Source organism: Gopherus flavomarginatus, chromosome 15 (assembly GCF_025201925.1).
Source record: "Gopherus flavomarginatus isolate rGopFla2 chromosome 15, rGopFla2.mat.asm, whole genome shotgun sequence".
NCBI classification, from domain to species: domain Eukaryota; kingdom Metazoa; phylum Chordata; order Testudines; family Testudinidae; genus Gopherus; species Gopherus flavomarginatus.
In genome coordinates, this window is record NC_066631.1 from 11,473,761 (window position 1) to 11,496,145 (window position 22,385).

At 41.2% G+C, this 22,385-nt stretch overlaps 1 protein-coding gene across 3 annotated transcripts in view; it reads right to left on the reverse strand.

Moving 5' to 3' along the window:
• Positions 1 to 2,563: 2,563 nt before the first annotated feature.
• The window catches only part of SPPL3 (signal peptide peptidase like 3), a 149,641-nt gene continuing 129,819 nt past the window's right edge, over positions 2,564 to 22,385 (reverse strand). For all 3 annotated transcript variants that reach the window (XM_050923629.1, XM_050923630.1, XM_050923628.1), the window contains 5 exons: positions 12,722 to 12,828; positions 11,538 to 11,701; positions 5,768 to 5,967; positions 4,538 to 4,647; positions 2,564 to 3,746 (listed from right to left, as the gene is read on the reverse strand). In XM_050923629.1, coding sequence (XP_050779586.1) covers positions 3,675 to 3,746; positions 4,538 to 4,647; positions 5,768 to 5,967; positions 11,538 to 11,701; positions 12,722 to 12,828 — 653 coding nt within the window. In that variant the 3' untranslated portion in view covers positions 2,564 to 3,674. The remainder of the gene's footprint in view (positions 3,747 to 4,537; positions 4,648 to 5,767; positions 5,968 to 11,537; positions 11,702 to 12,721; positions 12,829 to 22,385) is intronic.

A 22,385-nucleotide genomic window follows, 5' to 3' on the forward strand; every position in this document is an offset into this window, starting at 1 on the left:
GAGGCAGAGAGATTGCAGGAAAGGTTTCCATGAGAAGTAGAAGTTTGATCACCTCAGTGTGCAGCCACAAACTTTGGAGAAACCCACTACCCAGTCTTTCAATCCTCTTAACAGTTTATATTTTAAAAGCTTCTACTAGCCATAGATTATTTCTATTCACTGTCAGTTTAATCCAGTCAAACAAATCTTAACAAGCTCACATTTTACAGCCTAAACAGAGCTAAAGATTCAATGAACTGACAACATCTAAGCACCAGTTTATTTATTGCAGAAGCAAAAGACATTCTTAAAGGACCAATGGCTTGGGAAGTGCGTGCTGGCTACTTTACTCTGTGGCTATTAGCAGAGGTCAATGCCACTGCTGGTGGAATAGGTTCTCTCCTCTACTCTCAATCACCTCCCAGGACTGCTAAACCAAGGACTTTGAGGGAGATGAGCAGAGGAAGAAAATAAGGAAGTTTTATTTTCCTACGTGATAAGTGGTTTTCTGAGAAAGGCACTCTCTGGCTGGAAGGAATGTGCTGTTCTCTTACATTCAAAATTCAAAAACATTCAAAATCTTGGAACAGAAGTCCTCTTCTCTCTCTCCTAGCAGTTCATATACAAGTATCCTCCAGCCAATGCTGCGCTATATGTGGCACATACAGTTTTCATCACACAAAACCATACGGCCCATCCTAGACCAAGGGAAATGTCTTGCAGAAATAACAGTTTTATGTTTCTACCTGACACTGGATTTCTATTACTGTGAAGAACAGTCCCATAGAAAGAAGTTGTTAGGGAGAGGCGCCTTCCACTGCTTTGCTGGATCTTGAAAAGTCTTGTCCAATACGTCCCAGAAAGATACCGCCTCTTAAAGGGCCTACCTAGCCTCTACTTTTCTTGGGAGTTCAACTACCATGACCAAAGCCAGAGCTGCCTCACCCCCACCACCATGCTGATGAAGAGGAAAGATAACACAACACTCCTTCTTAAATCAGGACAGACTGATGACTTCAGTCAGTAATACTCGTTTCTGCTAATGCTGTGGATGGACTTAAACCTTACTTTTTTTTCTTTTTAAAAACATGCCTACTAACTAGGAATAAGACCAAAGTTTCAGTGCAGTATTTAGCAATGTCATAGTTGTTCCTAATTCAGTTTGCAGTCAACAAAACCCTTTAGACATTTGGTTCCATCAAGAAAAGTAGAGGTGGTCTTAACATGGATAGTGGATCTGCAGAATCCATTCTGGAGACTGTCCCAAACTTCAGGCTTTACAACTTGTGGATTACTTTACAGCTTGGAGGAGTTTCTGTTTCTGGTCTCTCATTTTAATCCAGGACACTAACATAAATCATATCTAGACACATAGGAAACACATGGTTTACACAAGCAGGTGGTCTTTTTGGTAGTCATCCTGTTCTGTGACTCTTTTCCACAATGGACTGATTCAGAACTCAGAACACGTCTTCAGGGAAGAAGGCTAAAACTCTCTCTGAAGCAAATTCAGCACAATTCTTCCTCAAGGAACTTCAATATTCCCCTCCTAAAAAGTGGATGAGCACAGATCTTCCATACTATCTGCCTACCATTTTTGCTAGCTGCAGGGCTGAAGAGAGGGTGTCTCTTGTTATGGCTTAAGACTTCGAGATAAAAGATTTTTTTCCTTTGAATACTCCTCTCCCTCCATTATCTTCATTTATATAGCGTCCTGCTGCTTGTGGCCAACTACACAGATCTGTCCAAAACTTCATGAATCTAAGCCAGAATGGAGGGAGTGTGTCCACCAACAAAACTATGGATTAACCTCAGTCCCAAACCCTTCTTCTAAAAGCAGGTAGACTAGATCTCCCATCACTCTATAAACTTGTTCCACTTGTACCAGGACACAATGACTGAACTGAAAGAATAAGGAAGAAGGAGATGCATAAGGAAGAATTAGCTACCTCTTAAAAAGCATCCAAGTGTGCAACCGGTGAGAGGATCCTGGGATTTGGAGTTTCTCTGTTTGCAACTTCCCAGAGATGACTCAACAGCCAGAGGAGAGATCACATGTAGGAGGAAGGAAGTCACACAAATATGTAAGAGTGTGTTCACACTGAATTACCAGGAATCCTGCTGGGTTTTCCTTACCTCTTCATAGTGAGAGCCTACTACCAAACAGGATAACATTGCTGCTCCTTAGGGGCTACAAGGAAGTTATGCTTTGCTCTTAAGTAATCCTGTTTCCCCCTAAGTCAGGCAACAACAGCCACCACAATCAATCAGTTCACTAACAGAAGCCACCAGCTTACAGGTGCATGCCCCAAAACCAGTTTGACAAAACATTTTAATCTTGGCAGAAGAGGAAAATCCTGGGGCCCTTAGAAGTAGTTACTCTGTCAGTCAGTTAAATAATATAGCCGCAACTATTTGGTTAGAAAAATCCACATTTTAACAGACTCCCATGTACAAAGCAGTCAACACACAAACTTTGACCAATCACAGCAACAAAGGACAATTTTTTTTCTTTTTTTCTTTTTTTTTAAGGGGTAGGGGTCTGGAAAAAATACAGCACACTAATGAAACAAAATGCCAAAAATACAAAAAAAAATAGAAAAAATGTATTTACAAGTGGTACATTACTATGATCAGAACGCACAAAGACAATTGCTGCTATAATACATGCACTGGGTCAAGAAGGAACTACTAAAAAACCTGCAAGGGAGAAGTTCTTTAAAAAAAGAAAAGGGTAAGGGTTTAAACTTTTTTCTTCCCTAGTTTGCTACATTGATCAAAACCAAATACTCCCCTAAAGTCCATGAGTACAATCAGTACAAATACTACACTGGTTTTTAACTGTGGGTTCAGCTGTGGAGGGGGGAAAAAACAGCAGCTCATCATAGAGTCATATACAAGAAAGCCATAGTAAACTGCTCTACATGCTAAAAATTACAGCAAGCCCCTGACTGCTACATAGCATGATCTTAGCAGGTTTTCCTCTTTATTTATTCATATATATATCTATATGCGTGTGTGTGTATATATATAGATATATATACTGTATATATATATATATATGTATAAAAATCGTGCCCTTGTTCACTGCAACATGACATCTGGGTGGAAATGTAACTCGCTACAACAAATTCTTATATGTATACTGCAATAAGTCACTCAATGTCTGTGGATTTAATAAGTCACCTCACACCACAGGAAATATTTAATAAATCAAAAAAAGAATATAGTGACAGATTTTCTGTCTCAGTTCTCTCCAAAACTGAAGTCTGACAGGAAACTGGTCCCAAAGTACTTGGGGGCTCTCTGATGAAACTTCAATTTGCTTAATTGTTTTTCCTTTTAGTGTTCGCAAGTTTCTGAACGACTTCCACGCCGTTTTCAGTTTAAAGTTTGTCTCCTCCTCTCTTACAAAAGTAACAGTCTGGTACTAATCCATAAAAGAGGGAGAGGAGAAGAGGAAGGTGGCTGCAGTTGCACAAAGTGTCCCCACATCTGCAGGGAGAAAAGGAATCCAACGGAGCTCCAGAACCTTTGTATTAAAAAAAAAAAAAAAAAAAAAAAAAGCAAAGTCCATTCATACAAGTTCCATAAACTGGTACCTTTCCAAGTACCAGTCCAGCTTTAGGAGACAAAGCCACAAGTTAAGAGAAAAGGACCAAGGCAGAAGTTTCAGTCACTTTCCATCTATTCCATCATACTTCCAGGAAACGGGAGCTGCTGGACTTGGAGTGGAAAGGTTCAGACCACATGCGACGTAGATCACCCTAGAGAATGGGAGTGAAGAAAGAAAGCTCTTCAGAAACAGTCCACAGATTTTAGCAACTATTTCTAAGTCCTGTGTTTCAGGTATGTCATCTTAAAGCATATTTGCTGTCTCACAGGTAGTGAAGACTGTATTCTGACACAACAAGGAAGAAAATCCTTTCCAGGCAGAACAAAGACTTGTGTATATTTGAAGCAATTCCACCTGATAGACATTTCTGCTGGAACAACTCAATGGGGAGTGATATAGAGAATTCTGCTTTTGTTGTGCCATACTGCTTGGAGCAGTAGGTTTGCATTTCAACAGTGTCTCTGAAATGCAAACCTTCCATTTTCAATTTAAATTCCAGGTCTAGTTTCTGCAAAGAGGAAAGCAGGAAGAATCTGCCCTTCCTCCACATTTAGAACTTTGTGTTCATTCTCTCTTGATGAGCAGGACATGGGACAAATTCACTAAGCCACATCTTGTTTAAACAGAATGGCCTTTACTGGTTTGGAATCAGATTGCTTGCTAGGAGTTTAAAAATACGATTAATCCTGTGCCCCAGATAGGAAATCCACTCTTCACAAAACAGTTCACTACAATTATGTTTCATAGCTATGCCAGTGAGAACACAACTATCATTAACGGCAGCGATACAAACAGCACATCATATCACACCCTCAGAGGAATCAGTGCAACTGCAAGTATAAAGAACAGAACTTGCTTCCACATTAACACTGCTACATCTTCCTGTGTAGGATCCAGAGCTGGACAACAACTTCCTGCAGACTATACTCATGCTAATCTCACCTTTAAATAAGCCATGGTGAGGAGCGGCAATAAAGTGAATGGTACCAAATAGAGCAGGGCAGGCTGTGCGGCCCGGTGGATGCGAGAAGCCACTGTTGCCGTTAACAGACCTTAAAGAGTAAAAAAACAAAAAAAAAAAGTGGTCAGAATCCACTGGTGATATATGATGTTTTTACCTTTTTATCCACATCTGGATTCCTCCTTCACTGTTCTGTTACAGTGAAAGCATTAATTAGGAATCAATCTACCTAGGATACATTCCTAGCTTTTCTATAGACTGTTCAGCTGTGGGCAAGTCATTTTATCTGTGCCTCCATTTCCCAGGATAGACATGAAAACATTAAATAATGATTTTATTTAAATTGATTTTAAGATTAGGCTTGGTTGTAACTTCAACTTCAAGATTTAACAGTCTCAAGGATTAACCTAACTATAGCTATATAGTCATAAACAAAGTAGTTAGATGAATGCATCAGAAGGATTGTTACACTTTCCAGGATATCAGCTGAGGTTTTCAATCTGGAAATCACTAGACTGAAACATGAGAGGTCTGAGGTAGGGAATTCTCAGGAACCATCTCTCTTCTCAAGTATTTGCCTGAGGCAGCTGGGGTGGAAGGGAAATAGGTTTTTGTAGGGAATGGTCTTCCCTTTCTATCCTTGAGAGAACTGGAGAAGTTAAATTAGGTGCATGCGCCTTGAGCTTTATGGAAGAATTTTTATAGGGGGGAACCTGCTATGTTACAAAAATAACTCCCAGTTGTGACTATTACAAAGTTCCTGTATCTTCTAGAAATGTCACAGGATTACGAGCCTAACATTAAAAACGTGTAACAGATGCAGAAAGCTGAGATAGAAGGGTTCATACAGAAGCAAAAATTGTACAACTGCACTCTGACCAATCAGGGCTTCTTTTCTAGATCCCATATGGAATGATCCATCTAGAAATGTTGGTATTCCCTCCATAGCCCAGGCCTCAAATCCATATCCTCCCCACTACTGATGCAAACCTCCACAAAGAGGCACAATCTCACCCTCCTGCTTCTAATTCAAGCAGTTATTTCTGGTGAGATGATTGGAATGAGATTTTCCCTCAGGTCAGTATTCCAAAGTCCAGGGAAAGTAGTAGGGGGAAAAAAGAGGAAGTCCTTCATAACTGGTCTCATTATCTTGTAACTTAGTAAGACCAGCCCATTCTTGTAAGCAATGCAGTGGCTGTTCATTTCCTTACCTACAAAGTATCCAATAAGTGTGCAGTGAAAATAGGAGACCTTCTGCATACGCCCAGAGATGTTCCCAGGTCCTGGAGTACCACAGGAATCACTGTTGGCTTGTTTTTTGTAGTTATCATAACGCAGGACAAAGCAGAGCAGAAGACCTGGCATCACAATATCTCCAATCCCCAGCATAGAGAAGTGGCTGCCTGTGGAACTGCAGAACAATTTAAATTACATGCACGCCCAAGGCATTGGATGACAGGATCTAGATTGCTATTTCCACCGTGCTTCTATATATGCCACCTTTCACCTGGCATGACTGATTTGGTTACTAGAAGAAAACTGCCAGCTGGTAAAAAGAGGCCATGTGATCCCATCATCACAGCAACATAAGGTGCTTTGAGTTTTGTTTAATGTTTTAGTTCTAGAGGGTAAGATTTCCTGTCAGTAAGAATCTATTGCTTCATATCAGGACATCCCAATTCATAGATCAGCCTTTCCGGATCATAAAAGCCCTAACAGTACTGAGAAGAGATGCACATTGAGTTTTTTTGTGCCACCAAACCACTGAGTGAAACTGTTGCACTAATTCCAGATGCATCACTCAACTTTTTTTCCTGTTTCTGTTTGGAATTAATTTAATGTTTGTGGGAGGTGTTGGACTGACAGTGCTATCAACTTAAATTACTTATTTTCAGCAGCAGCAAAATCTTCCTCATGCTGTCCCATCAATACATCCTACCCCATGGTACAGAGAACAACTCCACTATAGGACAACAATTCATTTTATGGCCCATTCAAATCTTTGACCTCAGTTTAGAGAGACCAGTAAGCAGTCATCTGACAGTATAGCCACTTCCCAGATATGAGCCAATGACAAAGAGTTCTAAGCTTCTATTATCCCATCATCAGTCCCAAGATCTTCTTCATAAAGTGAAGTACAACTTAATTAAGTCAGAGAAAAGGGCCATAAACTGAGCAATTTTTTTTGTTTTTCTCTTCTTGGGGGGTAGGGATTGGTTGTCTATGGCTTCACTGGGCCAACAGCTGAATGGGATCAGAATAAAAAATAGTGAAGTGTGACTTCAACTACTATATATACACTGAACAAAGGAACTGTAGTACTGGATCAGACTCAAGATTCATTGAACCCAGTATCCTGTCTGACAATGGCCAATATCAGATGCCTCAGAGGAAGGCGTAATAATCTCGCAGGAGGCAGATGAGGAATAACCTTCCCTCAACATAGGTCTCATCCTGATCTCTAGTAGTTTGGAGACTGGTTAAGCCCTGAAACATGAGGCTTAATATCCTTTCCAAAATTCTTGCTATCATTAATTATAACAATTCTGGATATTCTTGATACCATATAAATAGCCAATCCCTTTTAAAATCTTGTTAAATTCTTGACTTTAATTTTCCTGCTGCACAGTTTCACTATTTAATCATGCATATCATAGAATACCAGGGTTGGAAGGGACCTCAGGAGGTCATCTAGTCCACCCTCCCTGCTCAAAGCAGGACCAATCTCCAAACAGATTTTTGCCTTAGATCCCTAAATGCTCCCCTCAAGGATTGAACTCATAACCCTGGGTTTAGCAGGCCAATGCTCAAACCACTGAGCTATCCACATAAAAGTATTGCCTTTTATTGGCTTTAAATTTGTCACCTTTTAAATTTTATTTAAAAAGTTGCTCTGTTACGAGACAAGGAGAACACACATTCCCAATATACCTTCTATAAGACCATTAATTGCTTTATATGCTTTTATCATGTTCCCTCTTATTCATCTCCTCTCTAGGGTAAACACCCCAGTCTTTCCAGGCTCTCTTCATATGAACGTTCTTCATGTCCTTGATCGTTTTCATTGCTCTTCTGAATCTCCTGTACTTATACAATATCTCTTTTTAGATAGGGTGACCAGTACAATACACAGTATTTCAGGTAAGGTTGAACCACTGATTTATATAAAGACATGATAATATTTTTTGTATTATTCATGATCTCATTCTTTATGCATCCTAACATCTTGTTCACTTTTTTGACCACAGTTCCCACTGAGCCAAGATCTTCATTGAGTTGTCTGTCTATATTGACACTCAGATTTCTTTCAAGCATCATATTAGGACAATGTTTACAGCAGCAATTTCTCAGCTACAATATCTGCTTCTTAGAATGGCAAATTCTAGAACACATGAAGAGAAGCTACTCAAAACTTAGTTCTAAATTACACACAAAACTTAATTCAGGAAGTAAACATAGCTGAGCCATTAAATAATATGAACCACAATGTAATTAAGCTCAATACCTGGGAGGAAGTATCATAACCAAAAAAACAAAACAACCCTAGCTCCATGACTCAATTCTAACTCTAAAGCAAGAAAAACAGACTTAATATGAAGTTTCTTCATCCACAGACTTAATATGAAGGCTAGTTAACCAGACCATAAGAGTTTCAGAAAGTAGGCAGAACCCTAAAGAAAAAAGCATAGGGCAAGAAAAATATATAATTAAATGTACAGGTGCAAGAGGTTATTCAACTTAAACAAGGTATCCTTCAAAAAAATGAAAATCCAACCAGAAGGATAATAAGTTATTGCTGGTTACAATTAAATTTAAAATAGAAATTAGAGAGGTTATGAAAATTTTTGAAGATAGCCAAAGACATAAGAACAATAAAAACCTGAGAGAATCAGTGGGTCTGCTAAACCACTGGTGAGCTAAGGGAGCAGTTGAAGACAAAAAGGACATTGCAGAGAAGCTAAATTATTTCTTTCTGTCAGACGACTGGATGGAAGATGTTGAGGTAGCAAGCCTGAGATTGTCAAAGATTAGGATGTCAAGAAAAAGATAGTGGTCAAACTAACTAAATTGAGAGAGAAACAGTCACCAGGACCAAGAGTTCTGGAAGATATCAAATGAAATAGCTGAACTGCCAGAAATATGCACACACTCAACTACTACCTAGAGGACTGGAGGGCAGCAAATATAATTTAAAGGAGACATATGGAGAGATTCTGGGTATTACAGACCAGCGAGCCTTTACTTCAAACCTTAGTGAATTGGTAAAAACAGTAATTAAAAATAGAATTATAATCCTCTCTACATGATCATATGATAAGGGTAAACCAGCCTGGCTTTTGTAAAATAGAATGATGTCTCTAATCTAGAAAAATTTGAGTAGATAAACAAAAATAGTGGAAAAAAGGGAAGCAGCTGATATCTGAACTTTCAAAAGGCATCTGAAAAAGTATCTCACAAAAGTCTTGTAAGAAAACAGTCATGGGGGGACAAAGATGGGGGGACAAAGATGGAGTACTGTGATTAGAAACTGGCTAGGAGGTAAGAAATAAAAAATGGGAATAAATGGTCTATTTCAACATGGCAAAACATTAGCAATGGTGCTACCGGTTCCCCATATATATTATCTCACCAGATTTAGTTTATTTATTGAATTAATTTATTGAAATTGATATTTAAATACATTAAATGCATATTTATTTATTATGCTGACTAGATAATGGGTCAAAGAGTTAAACCATGAAATTTGCTGGTGACAACAATTTATGTTAGTCAAATCTAGAGAAGACTGACTATCTTCAGAGGGACCTAACAGAACTAAGATGAATGGGCAGCATATTGGCAGATGAAATTCAGTGCTGACAAATAAAAGATAATGCACAGGGGTTTCTAACCATTAGAGGAGTGAAGTTCTGGAACACAGGGAGTAGTGGGGGCAAAAGACCTATCTGGCTTTAAGACTAAGCTTGATAAATTTATGGAGGGGATGGCAATTAATTTGGCAACTGACCTTTGATTATCAGCAGGTAAGTATGCCCAGTGGTCTGTGATGGGATGTTAGATGGGGTGGGATCTGAGTTACTACAGAGAATTCTTTCTTGGGTGCTGGCTGGTGAGTCTTGCCCACATGCTCAGGGTTTAACTGATGGCCATATTTGGGGTCGGGAAGGAATTTTCCTCCAGGGTAGATTGGCAGAGGCCCTGGAGGTTTTTCGCCTTCCTCTGCAGCATGGGGCATGGGTCACTTGCTGGAGGATTCTCTGCACCTTGAGGTCTTCAAACCACAATTTGAGGACTTCAATAACTCAGACATAGGTTAGGGGTTTGTTACTGAAGTGGATGGGTGAGATTCTGTGGCCTGCATTGTGCAGGAGGTCAGACTAGAGGATCATAAAGGTCCCTTCTGACCTTAAAGTCTATGAGGAAAGAGACTTGTGTGTCACTGTGAAACCACTCAGTGAACATCTTTATTCAGTACACTGCAGTGGTAAAAAATGCAAACAAAATGTTACATCATTTAAAGAATGAAACAGAACAAACCAAAATTATAATGCTATTACATAAACAGATGGTACGTCCTTCATCTGGAATATAGTGTTTTATTCTGGTTAGCCTATGTCAAAGAAATAGCAAAAACAATGGGTTCAGAGGTGGGCAATGAAAATAATTAGAGGCATGGAAATCTATATGAAAAGATTAAAAACATTGGTCTGTTTTAATTTAGTAACGAGACATGACAAGAGTACACATAATAAGTGGTGCACATAGTATAAATGGGACGCTCCTATTTACATTCTTACATAAAACAGATTTTTCTCTAATTGTCCTCCATGGGGTTTCTTGCACCTTGCTCTGGAACATCCGGTATTTGCCACTGTCAGAGATGGAATACTATACCAAGTGGCCATTGGTCTAAGCTAGTATACCAATTCTATTTCCAAACTCTCATGTAAGGAGGATAACTGTTTACTCCTGGGGGAATTCTGCACCAAAAAAAATTAAAATTCCGTACCAAACAATTAAACTTCTGCTAAATTCTGCAACTTTTGTCAGAACACTATATATTCATGCCAGTTTAAATTATTTTGTTAAATTATTTCAAAATACTTGTCAGCATGTATGTCTAACAATACAGACACAAAAATTCCCCCAGGATTAGAGAGCTGAAGAAACCGCTACGATAAATCAGTTCCTGCTTTTCTGCCCCTTCCCAGCTGGGGGGCCAGACACACACACACACACCCTCTTCCCCCCCAGAGCCCAGCCAGACCAACCCAGACCCTCATACCCCTTCCTCCCCAGAGCTCAGCCACGGCCTCCGTCCCAGCCCAGACACTCACACCCGAACCCCACCCCACAGCCCAGACACTCACATCCCTTCCCCCGCCCCAAGTCCAGCTGCCCTCGCCTCCTCCCGCAGCCTAGAAACTTACACCCCTTCTCCCCACTCAGAGCCCAACTGCGGCCCCCTTGCCCAGACATTCACACTCCTCCCCATAGAACTCAGCTGCACTGCTTCCCCCCGCCCCGACCTTCACCTCCTCTCCACTCCTCTCCTCAAGACCAGGGATCTAGAGGGAGAAACAACCTGATGCTGGGTCCTGGGCTTGCACAGTTTCCCGTTTGCCACCTCCTTCCTTCAGGGCATGCTGGGAACTGCAGCTGCTGGGAACCCTCCAGTTCCCTTGCCCTCCCCCAGCCTTGTCTTCTATTTGCAAACTGGACTCTGCCAGGTCCAGCGGCCCCTAGTGGCGGCCAACATCTCTGCAGCCCATTTCGGTGGGAGGGAGAAGGGAGAAAAATGGGATTCTGCGTGCACAACATTAATTTCTGCAAAATATTGCACTGCGCAGTTGAGCAGAATTCCCCCAGGAGTAATAACTGAAGAAAAAGTGAAAGTGAACAGGAGCTTATGCTGTATTCTTTAGTAGCCTCATTGCTATCTTTTGTTCTGTAGTACAGTATAAAAGTGGCTACTCTTACCTTGGAAAGACAAGCTTGCCAGGCAGTGACAGGCGGGGAACATCTCTACCTACGTTTGGTCCCAGATGCAACTTCCGGGATAAAACATCAAGGGGATTATCAGCTGGTTGCGTAGCCACTTTCACCATAACATTGCTATTAAAGATGTAGGCAGAAAAAAACACCTAGGGAGCAGAAAAATAATTAGAGACCAAACAAGCATCAAATAGAACGCAACTCAAATATGTCACTCCTCTGGCTTCTGCTCTGTTCAATGGACGAGGAAAAACATACATATGTAGGAACTGCCTGTAAGATAGGGAAATAAAAGCAATTGCTGGAAGAGTTCAGAAAAAAGGATTTTTTAATTGCAGTTGTCCTCTAGAAGACTGAATATGGCACTAATGTACTGGAATATTAATCTTAAACCACTGGCTGCACAATTTTGCAAAGGAGGAACAAGGATTGGAAAGTCACAGGCTGGGCACTGAGGATATAGACAGCTAGAAAAAAGAATAGATTTGGGATGTCTTCTCTTTAAACACAGGCACTCAAACTTTGCACTTTTCCATTCAGGAACAAATAGCCTCTTAGACTACTAAACCCTGCACGTAATGGGATACTGACCCATTGCCAGCACTTGTTGGCAAGTAGTTCCCCTGAGCCAGTAATTAAAACAGTTAGCTACTAATGTAGATTGGACAAAGCCATTTTCACCACTGTTACAAAAGTGTGTTTGTTCCACCAAGTCTCAGTTGTACTTTCTGTAACTATCCTGAAAATGATCTTTCCCCACCAGCAGTTAAGCAACTTTCAACACTGATTTAAGGAACTCAATGCTGATAACCACAGTCAGTAACAGATCAGCTTCCTAGTATACATGAGGCTTCAGTGTTGTTTGGATACGTTGAGTCCAGTCTGCAGCAGTTTTGCTTTTGCTTTCCAATCTGTTCTCTCTTTCTATAATATGCCATGGTTGAAGTGCTCTAACTCAGTTCTGCATTTGTCAAATGGTTAATGAGCAAAGGATTCTGCATCCTACTGCACACTTTTTAAACAAGGCTTAGAACTGGCCTAACGGGGCTCATCCTCTGGCTTTGCTGGAGCTCAGAATTTTCTATGTTTAGAACTATGTTAGTTGACATGAATGAAAGGGCCAATCACAAATATGGACAGAACATGTTTTAAAAGGAATGGAAACTTACCCAAAAGACATCATAAATTAGTAACCCCGAGAGCAGCAAACAGGAAACCTTGAGGCTCGGCAGCCGAACAAAGGCAATCATTGCAACACACAGGCCCATCGCCAGAGCTACAAAACAGTGAAGGACATCATTTGTTCAGTATTCAGGACTACAATAGCAGGTAAAGAAGGCCCATGCTTGCAGCTAGACAGACAGTGCTGTATGCTGTAGATGACTAAGACCCCATGGTCTCCTCTCCCAGAGTGGAGATGGCCGATAGAATAAAGAAAAACATGTATGCAGTATCTACACTGGACAGACTGTAAACAGAGACTCATAATAATAGGCATACCTGTGTGGGTATTTAATACAATCTCACTTAACTAAACTTCAGTTATCTACAACAGGGTCATGGTCCCACAGGGTATGCCTCACTGTGATTAAAAGTATGATTAAGCTCAGGCAGGCATTCCTAGGCTAGTTTTAATGTAGCTAGCGCATCTAAAAATAGCAGTGAAGACGTAGTGGGCTGTGACCCAGATCAAGTCACAAGCTAGCAATGTGAGAATGTACCCCTGTTTCCAGGTGGACATGTACAATCTTCATTGAAGTCCGTGCCACCATGTCTTCCCTGCTATTTTTAGCTATGCTAGTTCGATTGAAACTAGTACAGATATGCCTACTCAAGCTGCAATCCCCCCTTCAATTGCACTGTAGACTTATCCCATAGTGTCTAGAATATTAATGATTTCCCCTCATACTAAATCTTGATTATCTAAACTTATTCAACCCTCTCCCCATAGTAAGATTTTCTTTTACTAAAAATACACAAATTATTGTCATATTACAGTCATAGGTCAAAATCAGAGACCTTATAGCAAGAATGACCATTTCAATGGCATGACCTTCAACTCCTAATAGTTTAGGAGCTGGCATCTGATACATCATATACATAATCCCCAAATTAGACATAATAGGGTTTGGGTTTTTTTTTAAATTTGTGTTTTTGTTTAAGAAATGCATGAGACTTAGTAATTGAAAATGGAAATCTAAACTTCAACTTCAGGGAATTAAAAAGCTCAGGCAGGGTTACCTTCCTCCATTCCGGTCACAAAAAATGGTAAAGGAATATTTAGAGAACAGTAACATACAGACTGTTCAGGATGGAGAGCTAGAAAGTGATGAAGTAATAGGCTACTGGCTTTATTCAGTGTCATCCTGCTATCCAAACCAAGATGGCAATGCAGCCAACAAGCAGAAAGCTGCAAAAATTACTAAGCGAATGCTTTCTCAACGTAAAGAAAAAAAGTAAAGCATGTGCTGTGTGTGCTTGGCGGGTTGCCAGCTGCAAAAAAGTGGAGAGGAGCCATTCTATCTCCTGCAAAATATTTTTGTGGAGGAAAAACTACGAAGGTGAACTGAAACTAATTATCACATCTTCCTGCCCTCCTGTTACCAAAGCCTTGCCTTTACTTTTGAGAACAGGTTCAAATACATGTAGGTAAAACCCTAAAGCAGTGTAATTAATAAGCACTTTAATCAACGTTCATCCTGGGACCTCAAAGCATTAAACTTTAACAGCCGTAACAGAGCCTGGTGGGGTAAGGCAGACATTATAGCTATAATTTCATTGAAAAGCAACCACAGCAGATATGGAATAGCAGTTAACAGGGCACAGAAACATCAAAAGCTATTTAGAAAAGGAAGTGAATACCACCCTTGACCAAATTAAAATACAGGGGAAATTTACACAGGAGGAATGTGATTATTAGAGTGGGAATTTGACTAGGCTAAGGCACATGAAATAATATCCTTTTTCTTGCACAAAAAGCCATCAAGTTTTAAGCACAAGTGGTCAGCATCTTGAAAATACATTTAATCTAAAAGCAGCACAATCTTCCTATCAATGTACTGAGGCAATGGTTCAGTACTAGCTCACAGGAAATAGTGCAACCACAGAATTTCCAACATCAATTCCCACAGGGCTGAACAATTTGACAAACAAGCATGAAGAAAAGAGCATGGATTCAGTAACTCAGTATGCAGACTTAGTTACAGGCTCTTCCTGGCAGGACAGTAAATACAAAAGAACATTTGGTCTTAAATCAGTTAAGAGATTTATTTAAAGCCCAGGTTAGTATTAGCTCAAGGATACCTATTTTAAGGAGAGGATTTCAACTTATAATTAGCTTGAAGTGGAAGTACTTTTACCAATGTCAAGATTTATTCTTAATGTTTATTATTCGCCTTTAATTCCTCTAGTGCTGCCCAAATACAGGTATACATGTATGACACCACAATTACACTAAAAGAATGCAGAGGCTAGGAAAGGAAAACCCAGTTTCTGAGTTGAGGCTGAAACATACCTTCATCCTCACAGATTAAGGCAGGACACATTTTTGCAGCTGTTTAAGAAACATTGTTAAGATGTAAAAATATGTCAGAGTGCTAAAGAGCATGGTATTGACATCCCCAGGCACTGAAGTGTTAGTTCAAACTCAAAAGGGGACCAACAGCTTCAGGTGCTGGTGCATAAAGATTGTGACACTAGAATGCAGAATGGAAGGAAGGTGGTAAAGGTCTATCCCTGACTGTGCAAGGCCTGATGCAAGTGCATGAGCAACATCAGTGTATTGAAAGAAGTCCTCAACAAACCACCTCAGACATCAGAGTTTCTTTCTTGTCAGTTGCTGGTGTGCAAAAGGGAGCCTGACATCAGAAGTCCGAAATGCTGAGGTGTTATCTTCACAACTTGCCAGAGTGGCAAGAGGCCTGGCACTGGTAACCTTAAATACCAAGCTACTGCAAGCAGATGCGTGCTGGCAGCGCTCAAGTGCCAATCCACGGGCTTCATACAGAGTAATCTGGATTGCTTGGTAAACTGGATGCAAGCAAACAATATGTTTTTTAAAATGTGACCAAATTTAAAGTTCTATATCTTGGAACATAGGTCATACTTACAGGATGAAAGAGACTATCCTGGGAAGCAGTGATTCTGAAAGACCTGAGAGATAATCAGCTGAACATGAGCTCTCAGAATGGAGATGTGGCCAAAAGGGCTAATGCAATCCTTGGATGCATAAATGAAAATACTAAGTAGGAAGGTTACATTTCCTTTGTATTTGGTACTGGTGCCCCCATTATTGGAATACTGTTTTAGGTTCTAGTGTCATTCAAGAAGGATGTTGATAAACTGCAGAGGGCTTAGAGAAGAACCATGAACATGATTAAAGAATTGCAAAACATGTCTTACAGTGACAGACTCAGGGACTCAATCTGTATAGTTTAACAAATAGAAGATTAAGGGGGAGAACCTGGTCACAGTCTAAGTACCTACAGGGGAAGAGAAATTTGATAGAGTGCTCTTCAATCTAGTAGACAAAGGAATAACACGATCCAAGAACTGGAAGTTAAAAACTGGATAAATTCAGACTGGAAATAGGGCACGTCTTTTTTAATAGTGAGGGTAATTAACTACTGCAACACTTCACCAACGATTGTGGTGGATTCTCCATCACAAGCAATTTTTAATAAAAGACTATTTTTCTAAAAGATCTGCTCTTGTTCAAACAGGAATTATCCTCTGGCTTGAATTATATATATCAGACTAGAGGGTTAAAATGGCCTTATTATCTACAAATGAACCTGTGCATTTATGCAGTGACAATGGACCAAAGGAGACCTGACAGTGGCAGTTGCAGAGGCCAACAGATCCAGCTTCATACAATGTGACTTCTCCATGGGACCCAGTGTGCCTACAGCTCTAAACAGGGTGGATAAAGATCAATTATTTAGAAGAAAAAAAAAGATCTGATTTTTTTGATAAAATGCTTTTTGAGGAAAAAACCTGTCTAAAGATAGTTTTAATTAAGATACATTATAGCTCAAAGATCTCATCATGGAATACTATAGTATGAGACAATATATTCATGAAATGTTTAAGAAAAGTTTTGTAAATGAGTTCCAATAGTCTAGAGGGTGAATTTGTTAACATGAGTTTTGATTGGTGGAACAATGTCCATAATGATCCTGTTGTAGGTGCTTGTGTGACAACAGAAGAAGGGAACGTCTTCCTTACAGAAACACTCGATACATCAGCAAATGCACACACAGCGGAATACTTACAAGTAGCAGCAGTAAAAGTTATAACAAACTATGAAAAAAAATTCAAATGTCTAGTACACAGCTTGGTCACAGACAATACTGTAAATGTATCGAAGACGAGAAGAAATTTAGAAGAGAGTCCCAAGATAACAACATACAGTTGCAGTGCTCCTTTGATGCACCTCCTAGCCAAGGACATGTTGTTGAAATTTCAAAATACTTCCGTAACAACCACTTTGCAGCAGCTGCTCTGAAAAAAGTTGGAGGAACCAAGCTAACTCTCCCACAAGACAGATGGAACTCAGTAGTGGACTGTTTTGAGCACTATGTTAAGAACAGGCTTAATCTGATGACAGTTTGTGAACAAAATTGTGAAAAAATAGATGGCATTGTCACAGCCAGATTTCTCAACATTGGGCTTAAGAGAAATGTTGAAGACATGCTGAGTACCTTGAAGCCTATTTCTGTACCCTTGAACAAAATGCAGGAAAATAGCTGTTTTATTGCTGATGCTGTTGAAATTTGGAAGGAACTGAGTAAGATCTTAAAAAGAGAAATATGCAACGACAGAGTTAAATTACAAGCATTAAAAAACACAAATGGGACAAGCACTATCTCCAGCTCATTTTCTTGCAAATATTCCCAATACTCGGTACCAGGGTCAAACCTTAACTGCTGAAGAGGAGGAGTTGGCTATGACACGGACATTCAACAATCATCCCTCCATAATGCCAACTATCATAAACTTCAGAGCTAAGGGTGAACCATTCAAGAAATATATGTTTGCTGATGATGTTTTAAAGAAAGTCACACCAGTGAACTGATGGAAGTTACTTAAGCACTTGGATTCAGAGACTGTTGAAGTGATAATCTCACTTTTAACAGCAGTAGCTTCTTTTGCCGGTCTAGAATGAATATTTTCTTCCTTTGGACTAATTCATTCCAAACTGAGAAATTGGGACCTGAAAAGGCAGGAAAGCTTGTTTTTCTTTTCCAGATTATGAACAAACAGGAAAATGAGGGTGAAGACGACTGAGTTAACTACAGAAGCCAATATTTTAAGTTTTTCATGTAGACCAGGCTGACACAGTCATTTTAAATATTTCGTTTAACTATTTTAGTTACACAATTTTAACAAACACAAACCTGATTTTAAAGAACGCGAATGTTTACCTAATTCAAAAAAATCATATGCTTGTTTTGTTAAAATATTATACGTTTGCTGTTGAAGAAAAAAATCCAGAACACATAACATTGTTCTTTTAGTTAAATAAAACAATTTCAATGCCTATCTGGAGATGTTCTCCTCCTGCAGCATGGCAAGAAAATCCTCCAAATATTAATGATTAATCTGTTGAACTGGAGATACCTCAGCTCCCAGTGACTTCATAAATATCTGTTTCAATTATCTTTGGTAAATGAAATAACCAAACAATCATTCATTTTCTGATATAGCTGTAAAACTAATCAAAAAAGTTTTCAAAATAAATAACTTTAAAAATCTATAGTGTGTACCTTCTAAAAATGAAACCTACATCTACCTCTGAGTTGTGAAGAACCAACATGAATGCACTTTTACCTAAAAACCCATGATTAAATCAAGTCTTCCTGACTAGTTATTTAAATTAAATCCACCCTGACACTAAGTGTTGATTTTCCCAGACAATCATACATAGATCCTGCATGACTGTAGTGCACTAAGAAGTCTGACACTAACAGCCTTAGGCACCAACATTGTTCTTTTTGCAGGATGCCAGAGTAATGAAGGATGTCTGGATACTATTGCCTTAAGCATTGTGCGCCAAACAGGCTGAATATGACTCAGCGTGTCAGTGCTTGAGGCCATTGGAGAGCCAGTGTGCCAAACCACACAGATGCAACAAGCTACACTATAGGATGCTCATCTCCCTGGATAATGCCAGTTTGCATGGTCATTAGACCTTAGGGGAGACTGTTGGGCTAGTCCATATAGTGAACTCCCAACACCCGAAGATATATAGAGAGCACCTAAAGATTTAAATAATTAGAAACTGTATATAGTATCTGACAATAATAATCTCCTGGTACCAGGGTACGTGCTGAATACACACCACAGGAAAACTATAACTCTACCCAGAAGTTACATGTTTGGCCTTGCAGGCATGGGTAGATAGTGGAAGCTGTAAACGGAGGCCTAAAAAATGGAAAAGACAACCAATGAAAAACCCCACAAAACAGAGCTTGGAAGCAAGCATATCTGAGACCAGCTCCAGTGTCAACTTGTGCCAAGACTCCAAGAATGAACACCTCACTAAACAAGCAAAGTTGGAGAATGTACCTAACACATGAAAGATCCCGAGGCCACAGAAAAAACTGAAAATCGTCAGGATGTGCCTAGCCAGACAAAAACAGACAGGGTGCTGACAGACCTAAAATGGCCAAAGCTCTACTGGGTTGTAAACCAAACCATCTGAGAACGTAAGAGGCAAAAGGCCACAAGAATCACAGGTGCATTGGTTAAGACCATTGGGCAGCTACAGCGGGGATCTCCTTTGCCGACCACAAAATGGAAAGGAACGAAGAAAGGTTCCAGAACCTCTGAGGTACCTATAGTTGCACCATGCTACCAGTGCATCACAAAATGAAAAATCTCAAGTTAGTGGATGTTTCTGCATGACTTGTATGAGGAGCAGGGCCCTGGAACAAGAACCATGCAATAATGTCTTCAGTGAAATCAAAATTAAGCTTTGTCCCCCACCTAGAAATAGCCCAAGAAATCTGACATTAAAAAGTTTTGTTCATCACTAGTTCTAAGTTTCTTTATGTTTTATATATAATTATTTAATAGAGCGACTGCAAAAGGTGGGTTAGGTCCAGAGGCCCCCTATTGGAGGCCTTATGGTCCTGTCACACTCATCTCATGAAAGGAGCAGTGGAGAGGTCCTTCAAGCAGGCTGAGTGACTGCAGGGGAAGCAGCCAATCAGTGCCCATGAGGGCCCTATAGAAAGTAGCTGCAGCACCAGAAACAGACAGTTCCTTGCTGGAGCTAAAGGAGTGCAGAGAGTGCTCTTGGCTGGCTCAGTGCTAGTAAGGACTAGGGGAGCAAGGAAGAGCTCCTGGCTGGCTAATGGGCCTGAACTTAGAAGGGCCCTGAGCTAAGGGTAAAGCATTTGTGAAGGCTGGGGCTGTGGGGAAGTGGCCCAGGGAACTGCAGGCAATTTTGCTAAGAGGACATAACAGCACACAGCTGCTATTCTTAGGGTCCCTGGACTGGGAGCCAGATTAGTTGGTGGGCCCGGGTCCCCCGCATAGGCCACTGGGAGGGGCCTATGACTGGACAGCAGTAAACCTCCAGAAGGGGACTGTACTGTTAGAAGTCCCAACTGGAGAGCTGAGGCCAGAACAGACTAAGACTAAAAGACTAATGGGCAAAACCACTGCTTCCAGGGAGGAAACCCTGAGGGTACGGCCCAAAACTAGGGCTGGGACTGCTTTGAAGAGTGCAGGCCCATCCGACCAGAGGGGAGTGCTCACAAGAGGTGGGTGCCATGTTGTTACAGGGACAGATTTTCATTATTTTTAGATATGGGGACCTGTTGGCTGTGAATGCGATTCAAGGATCCTTAAGGACTTTGTGCGCAGTTAATTTAGCAATTTTTGTATATATAGTAAAACTTCATAGATAACACCCTACTTGTTTCTACAGTTAGGAAGGAGATAGTTTAAGCTTTACATCTTCTTATCAACTGTCCATAATGGGCCGCTCTCTTACTACTTCAAAAGTTATTTTTCCCTCCCTTGGTATCCTGCTGTTAATTCATTTATCTCGTTAGACTGACCTAACACTTGGTAAAGCAACCCCCATCCTTTCATGTACACCTCTACCCTGATATAACGTGGTCCTCGAGAGACAAAAAAAAATCTCACTGTGTTATAGGTGAGACTGCATTATATTGAACTTACTTTGGCCCCTCCTCCGTTCCTTGTGCCCCCTCCAGAGACCCCTACATCCTTAATCACCCCCAGGACCCCACCCCTATCCACCCACCCCTGCTCCCTGTCCCCTGACTGCTCCGACCCCTATCCACACCCCCCACCCCCTGACAGACACTCACCAGCAGCGGTGGGAAGTGGAGCAACTTGGCCCCAGCCCACTCCACTCCACTACCTCCCAGCCGCAGCGCTCCTCTGCCCGCTGCCAGTAAGTGTGGGGAGGTTGGGGAAAGGACGCCTCCTGCACTCACCTGCGGCAGGAAGCAGAGCACCACAGCTGGGAGCTGGTGGAGTGGAGCAGGCTGGGGCCGGGCTGCTCTGCTTCCTGCTGCCGGTAAGTGTGGGGAGGTTGGGGAAAGGATGCCTCCTGCACTCACCGGCGTCAGGAAGTGGAGCGATGCGGCCCCAGCCCACTCTGCTTTCCTTGTCCTGGCTCCAGCTATGTTGCTGGGGGGCGGGGGTGTTGGGGAAAGGTCCTGCACTCACCTGCGGCAGGAAGCGGAGCGCCGTGGGCTGAGGCTGGGCTGCTCCGCTTCCACCGCTGCCAGTAAGTGCAGGGGGATCCCTTCCCCCAAACCCCCTCCCCTGAGCAACACGGCTGGGGCCAGGGCGAGGGAAGCGCAATGGGCTGCTCCCGGCCCCCCACTAATCCCCCAGGCCACTCTGGGACTGCAGGGCCCCCAGAAGTGCCCCTCCTCAGCTCCTGCCTCTCAGAACCCCGGGGGGGTGGGTAGCAGAGCTCTGACCACCTCTGAGACTCTCTGCCCGTCATCCAACCCCTTGGCCCCGGCCCAGCACCTTACCACGCTGCTCAGAGGAGTGTGTCAGAGCTTTACTGCATTGTATGCGAAACCACATTATATTGGGGCAGACGTGTATTTATACCTGCTCCTGTATTTTTCACTTCATGCATCAGATGAAGTGGGTTCTAGCCCACGAAAGCTTATGCTCAAATAAGTTGGTTAATCTGTAAGGTGTCACAAGAACTCCTCATAGTTTAAGCTTTGTTACAACACTGCAATCTTTCAGTCACTGTGTAGCAGGGTTAATCAAACTGTTGTGGTTTGAAGGCTGGTAAGCAGAAACCACACAGTATTACATAAATTGACAAATGCAATTTTCCCTCTACCTTCCCATGAAGAAACAATTGGTGGTCACTGAAAGAAAGAGGACACTGAGCTTGAAGTTTTGACTTAGTGTGGTAAAACTTATGTTTCTGGGTACATTAGCAGAAGTTTCCAAATATAGTTTTAAGTATATTCTGGAGAGATTGTGAGTTAACCTGAAGCAGAATACCTTTAAGTTACCATCTACTCAATTCCCTCAGCATAGCCAAGTTTCAAATTAGTCCCTCATGCCTCTGAAGCTGCTCAAATCCTCCTCACACATGAGAAAAGACATTACTGTCTATAACCCATTGTGTTCACATTATCCACCTCCATTTGAGCAAAAGCATGGGAAGGCCATTTCCATACTTAAGAGAATGTACTCGGGTGCTTGCCATGTCATACTGATTAAATCCTCAGTTCATTTTGCCATCCAAGCAAAAACAGAACCAAAACATTCCACACTGAGAAATAAGCATTTTAAAACCCCACCAACTTACGT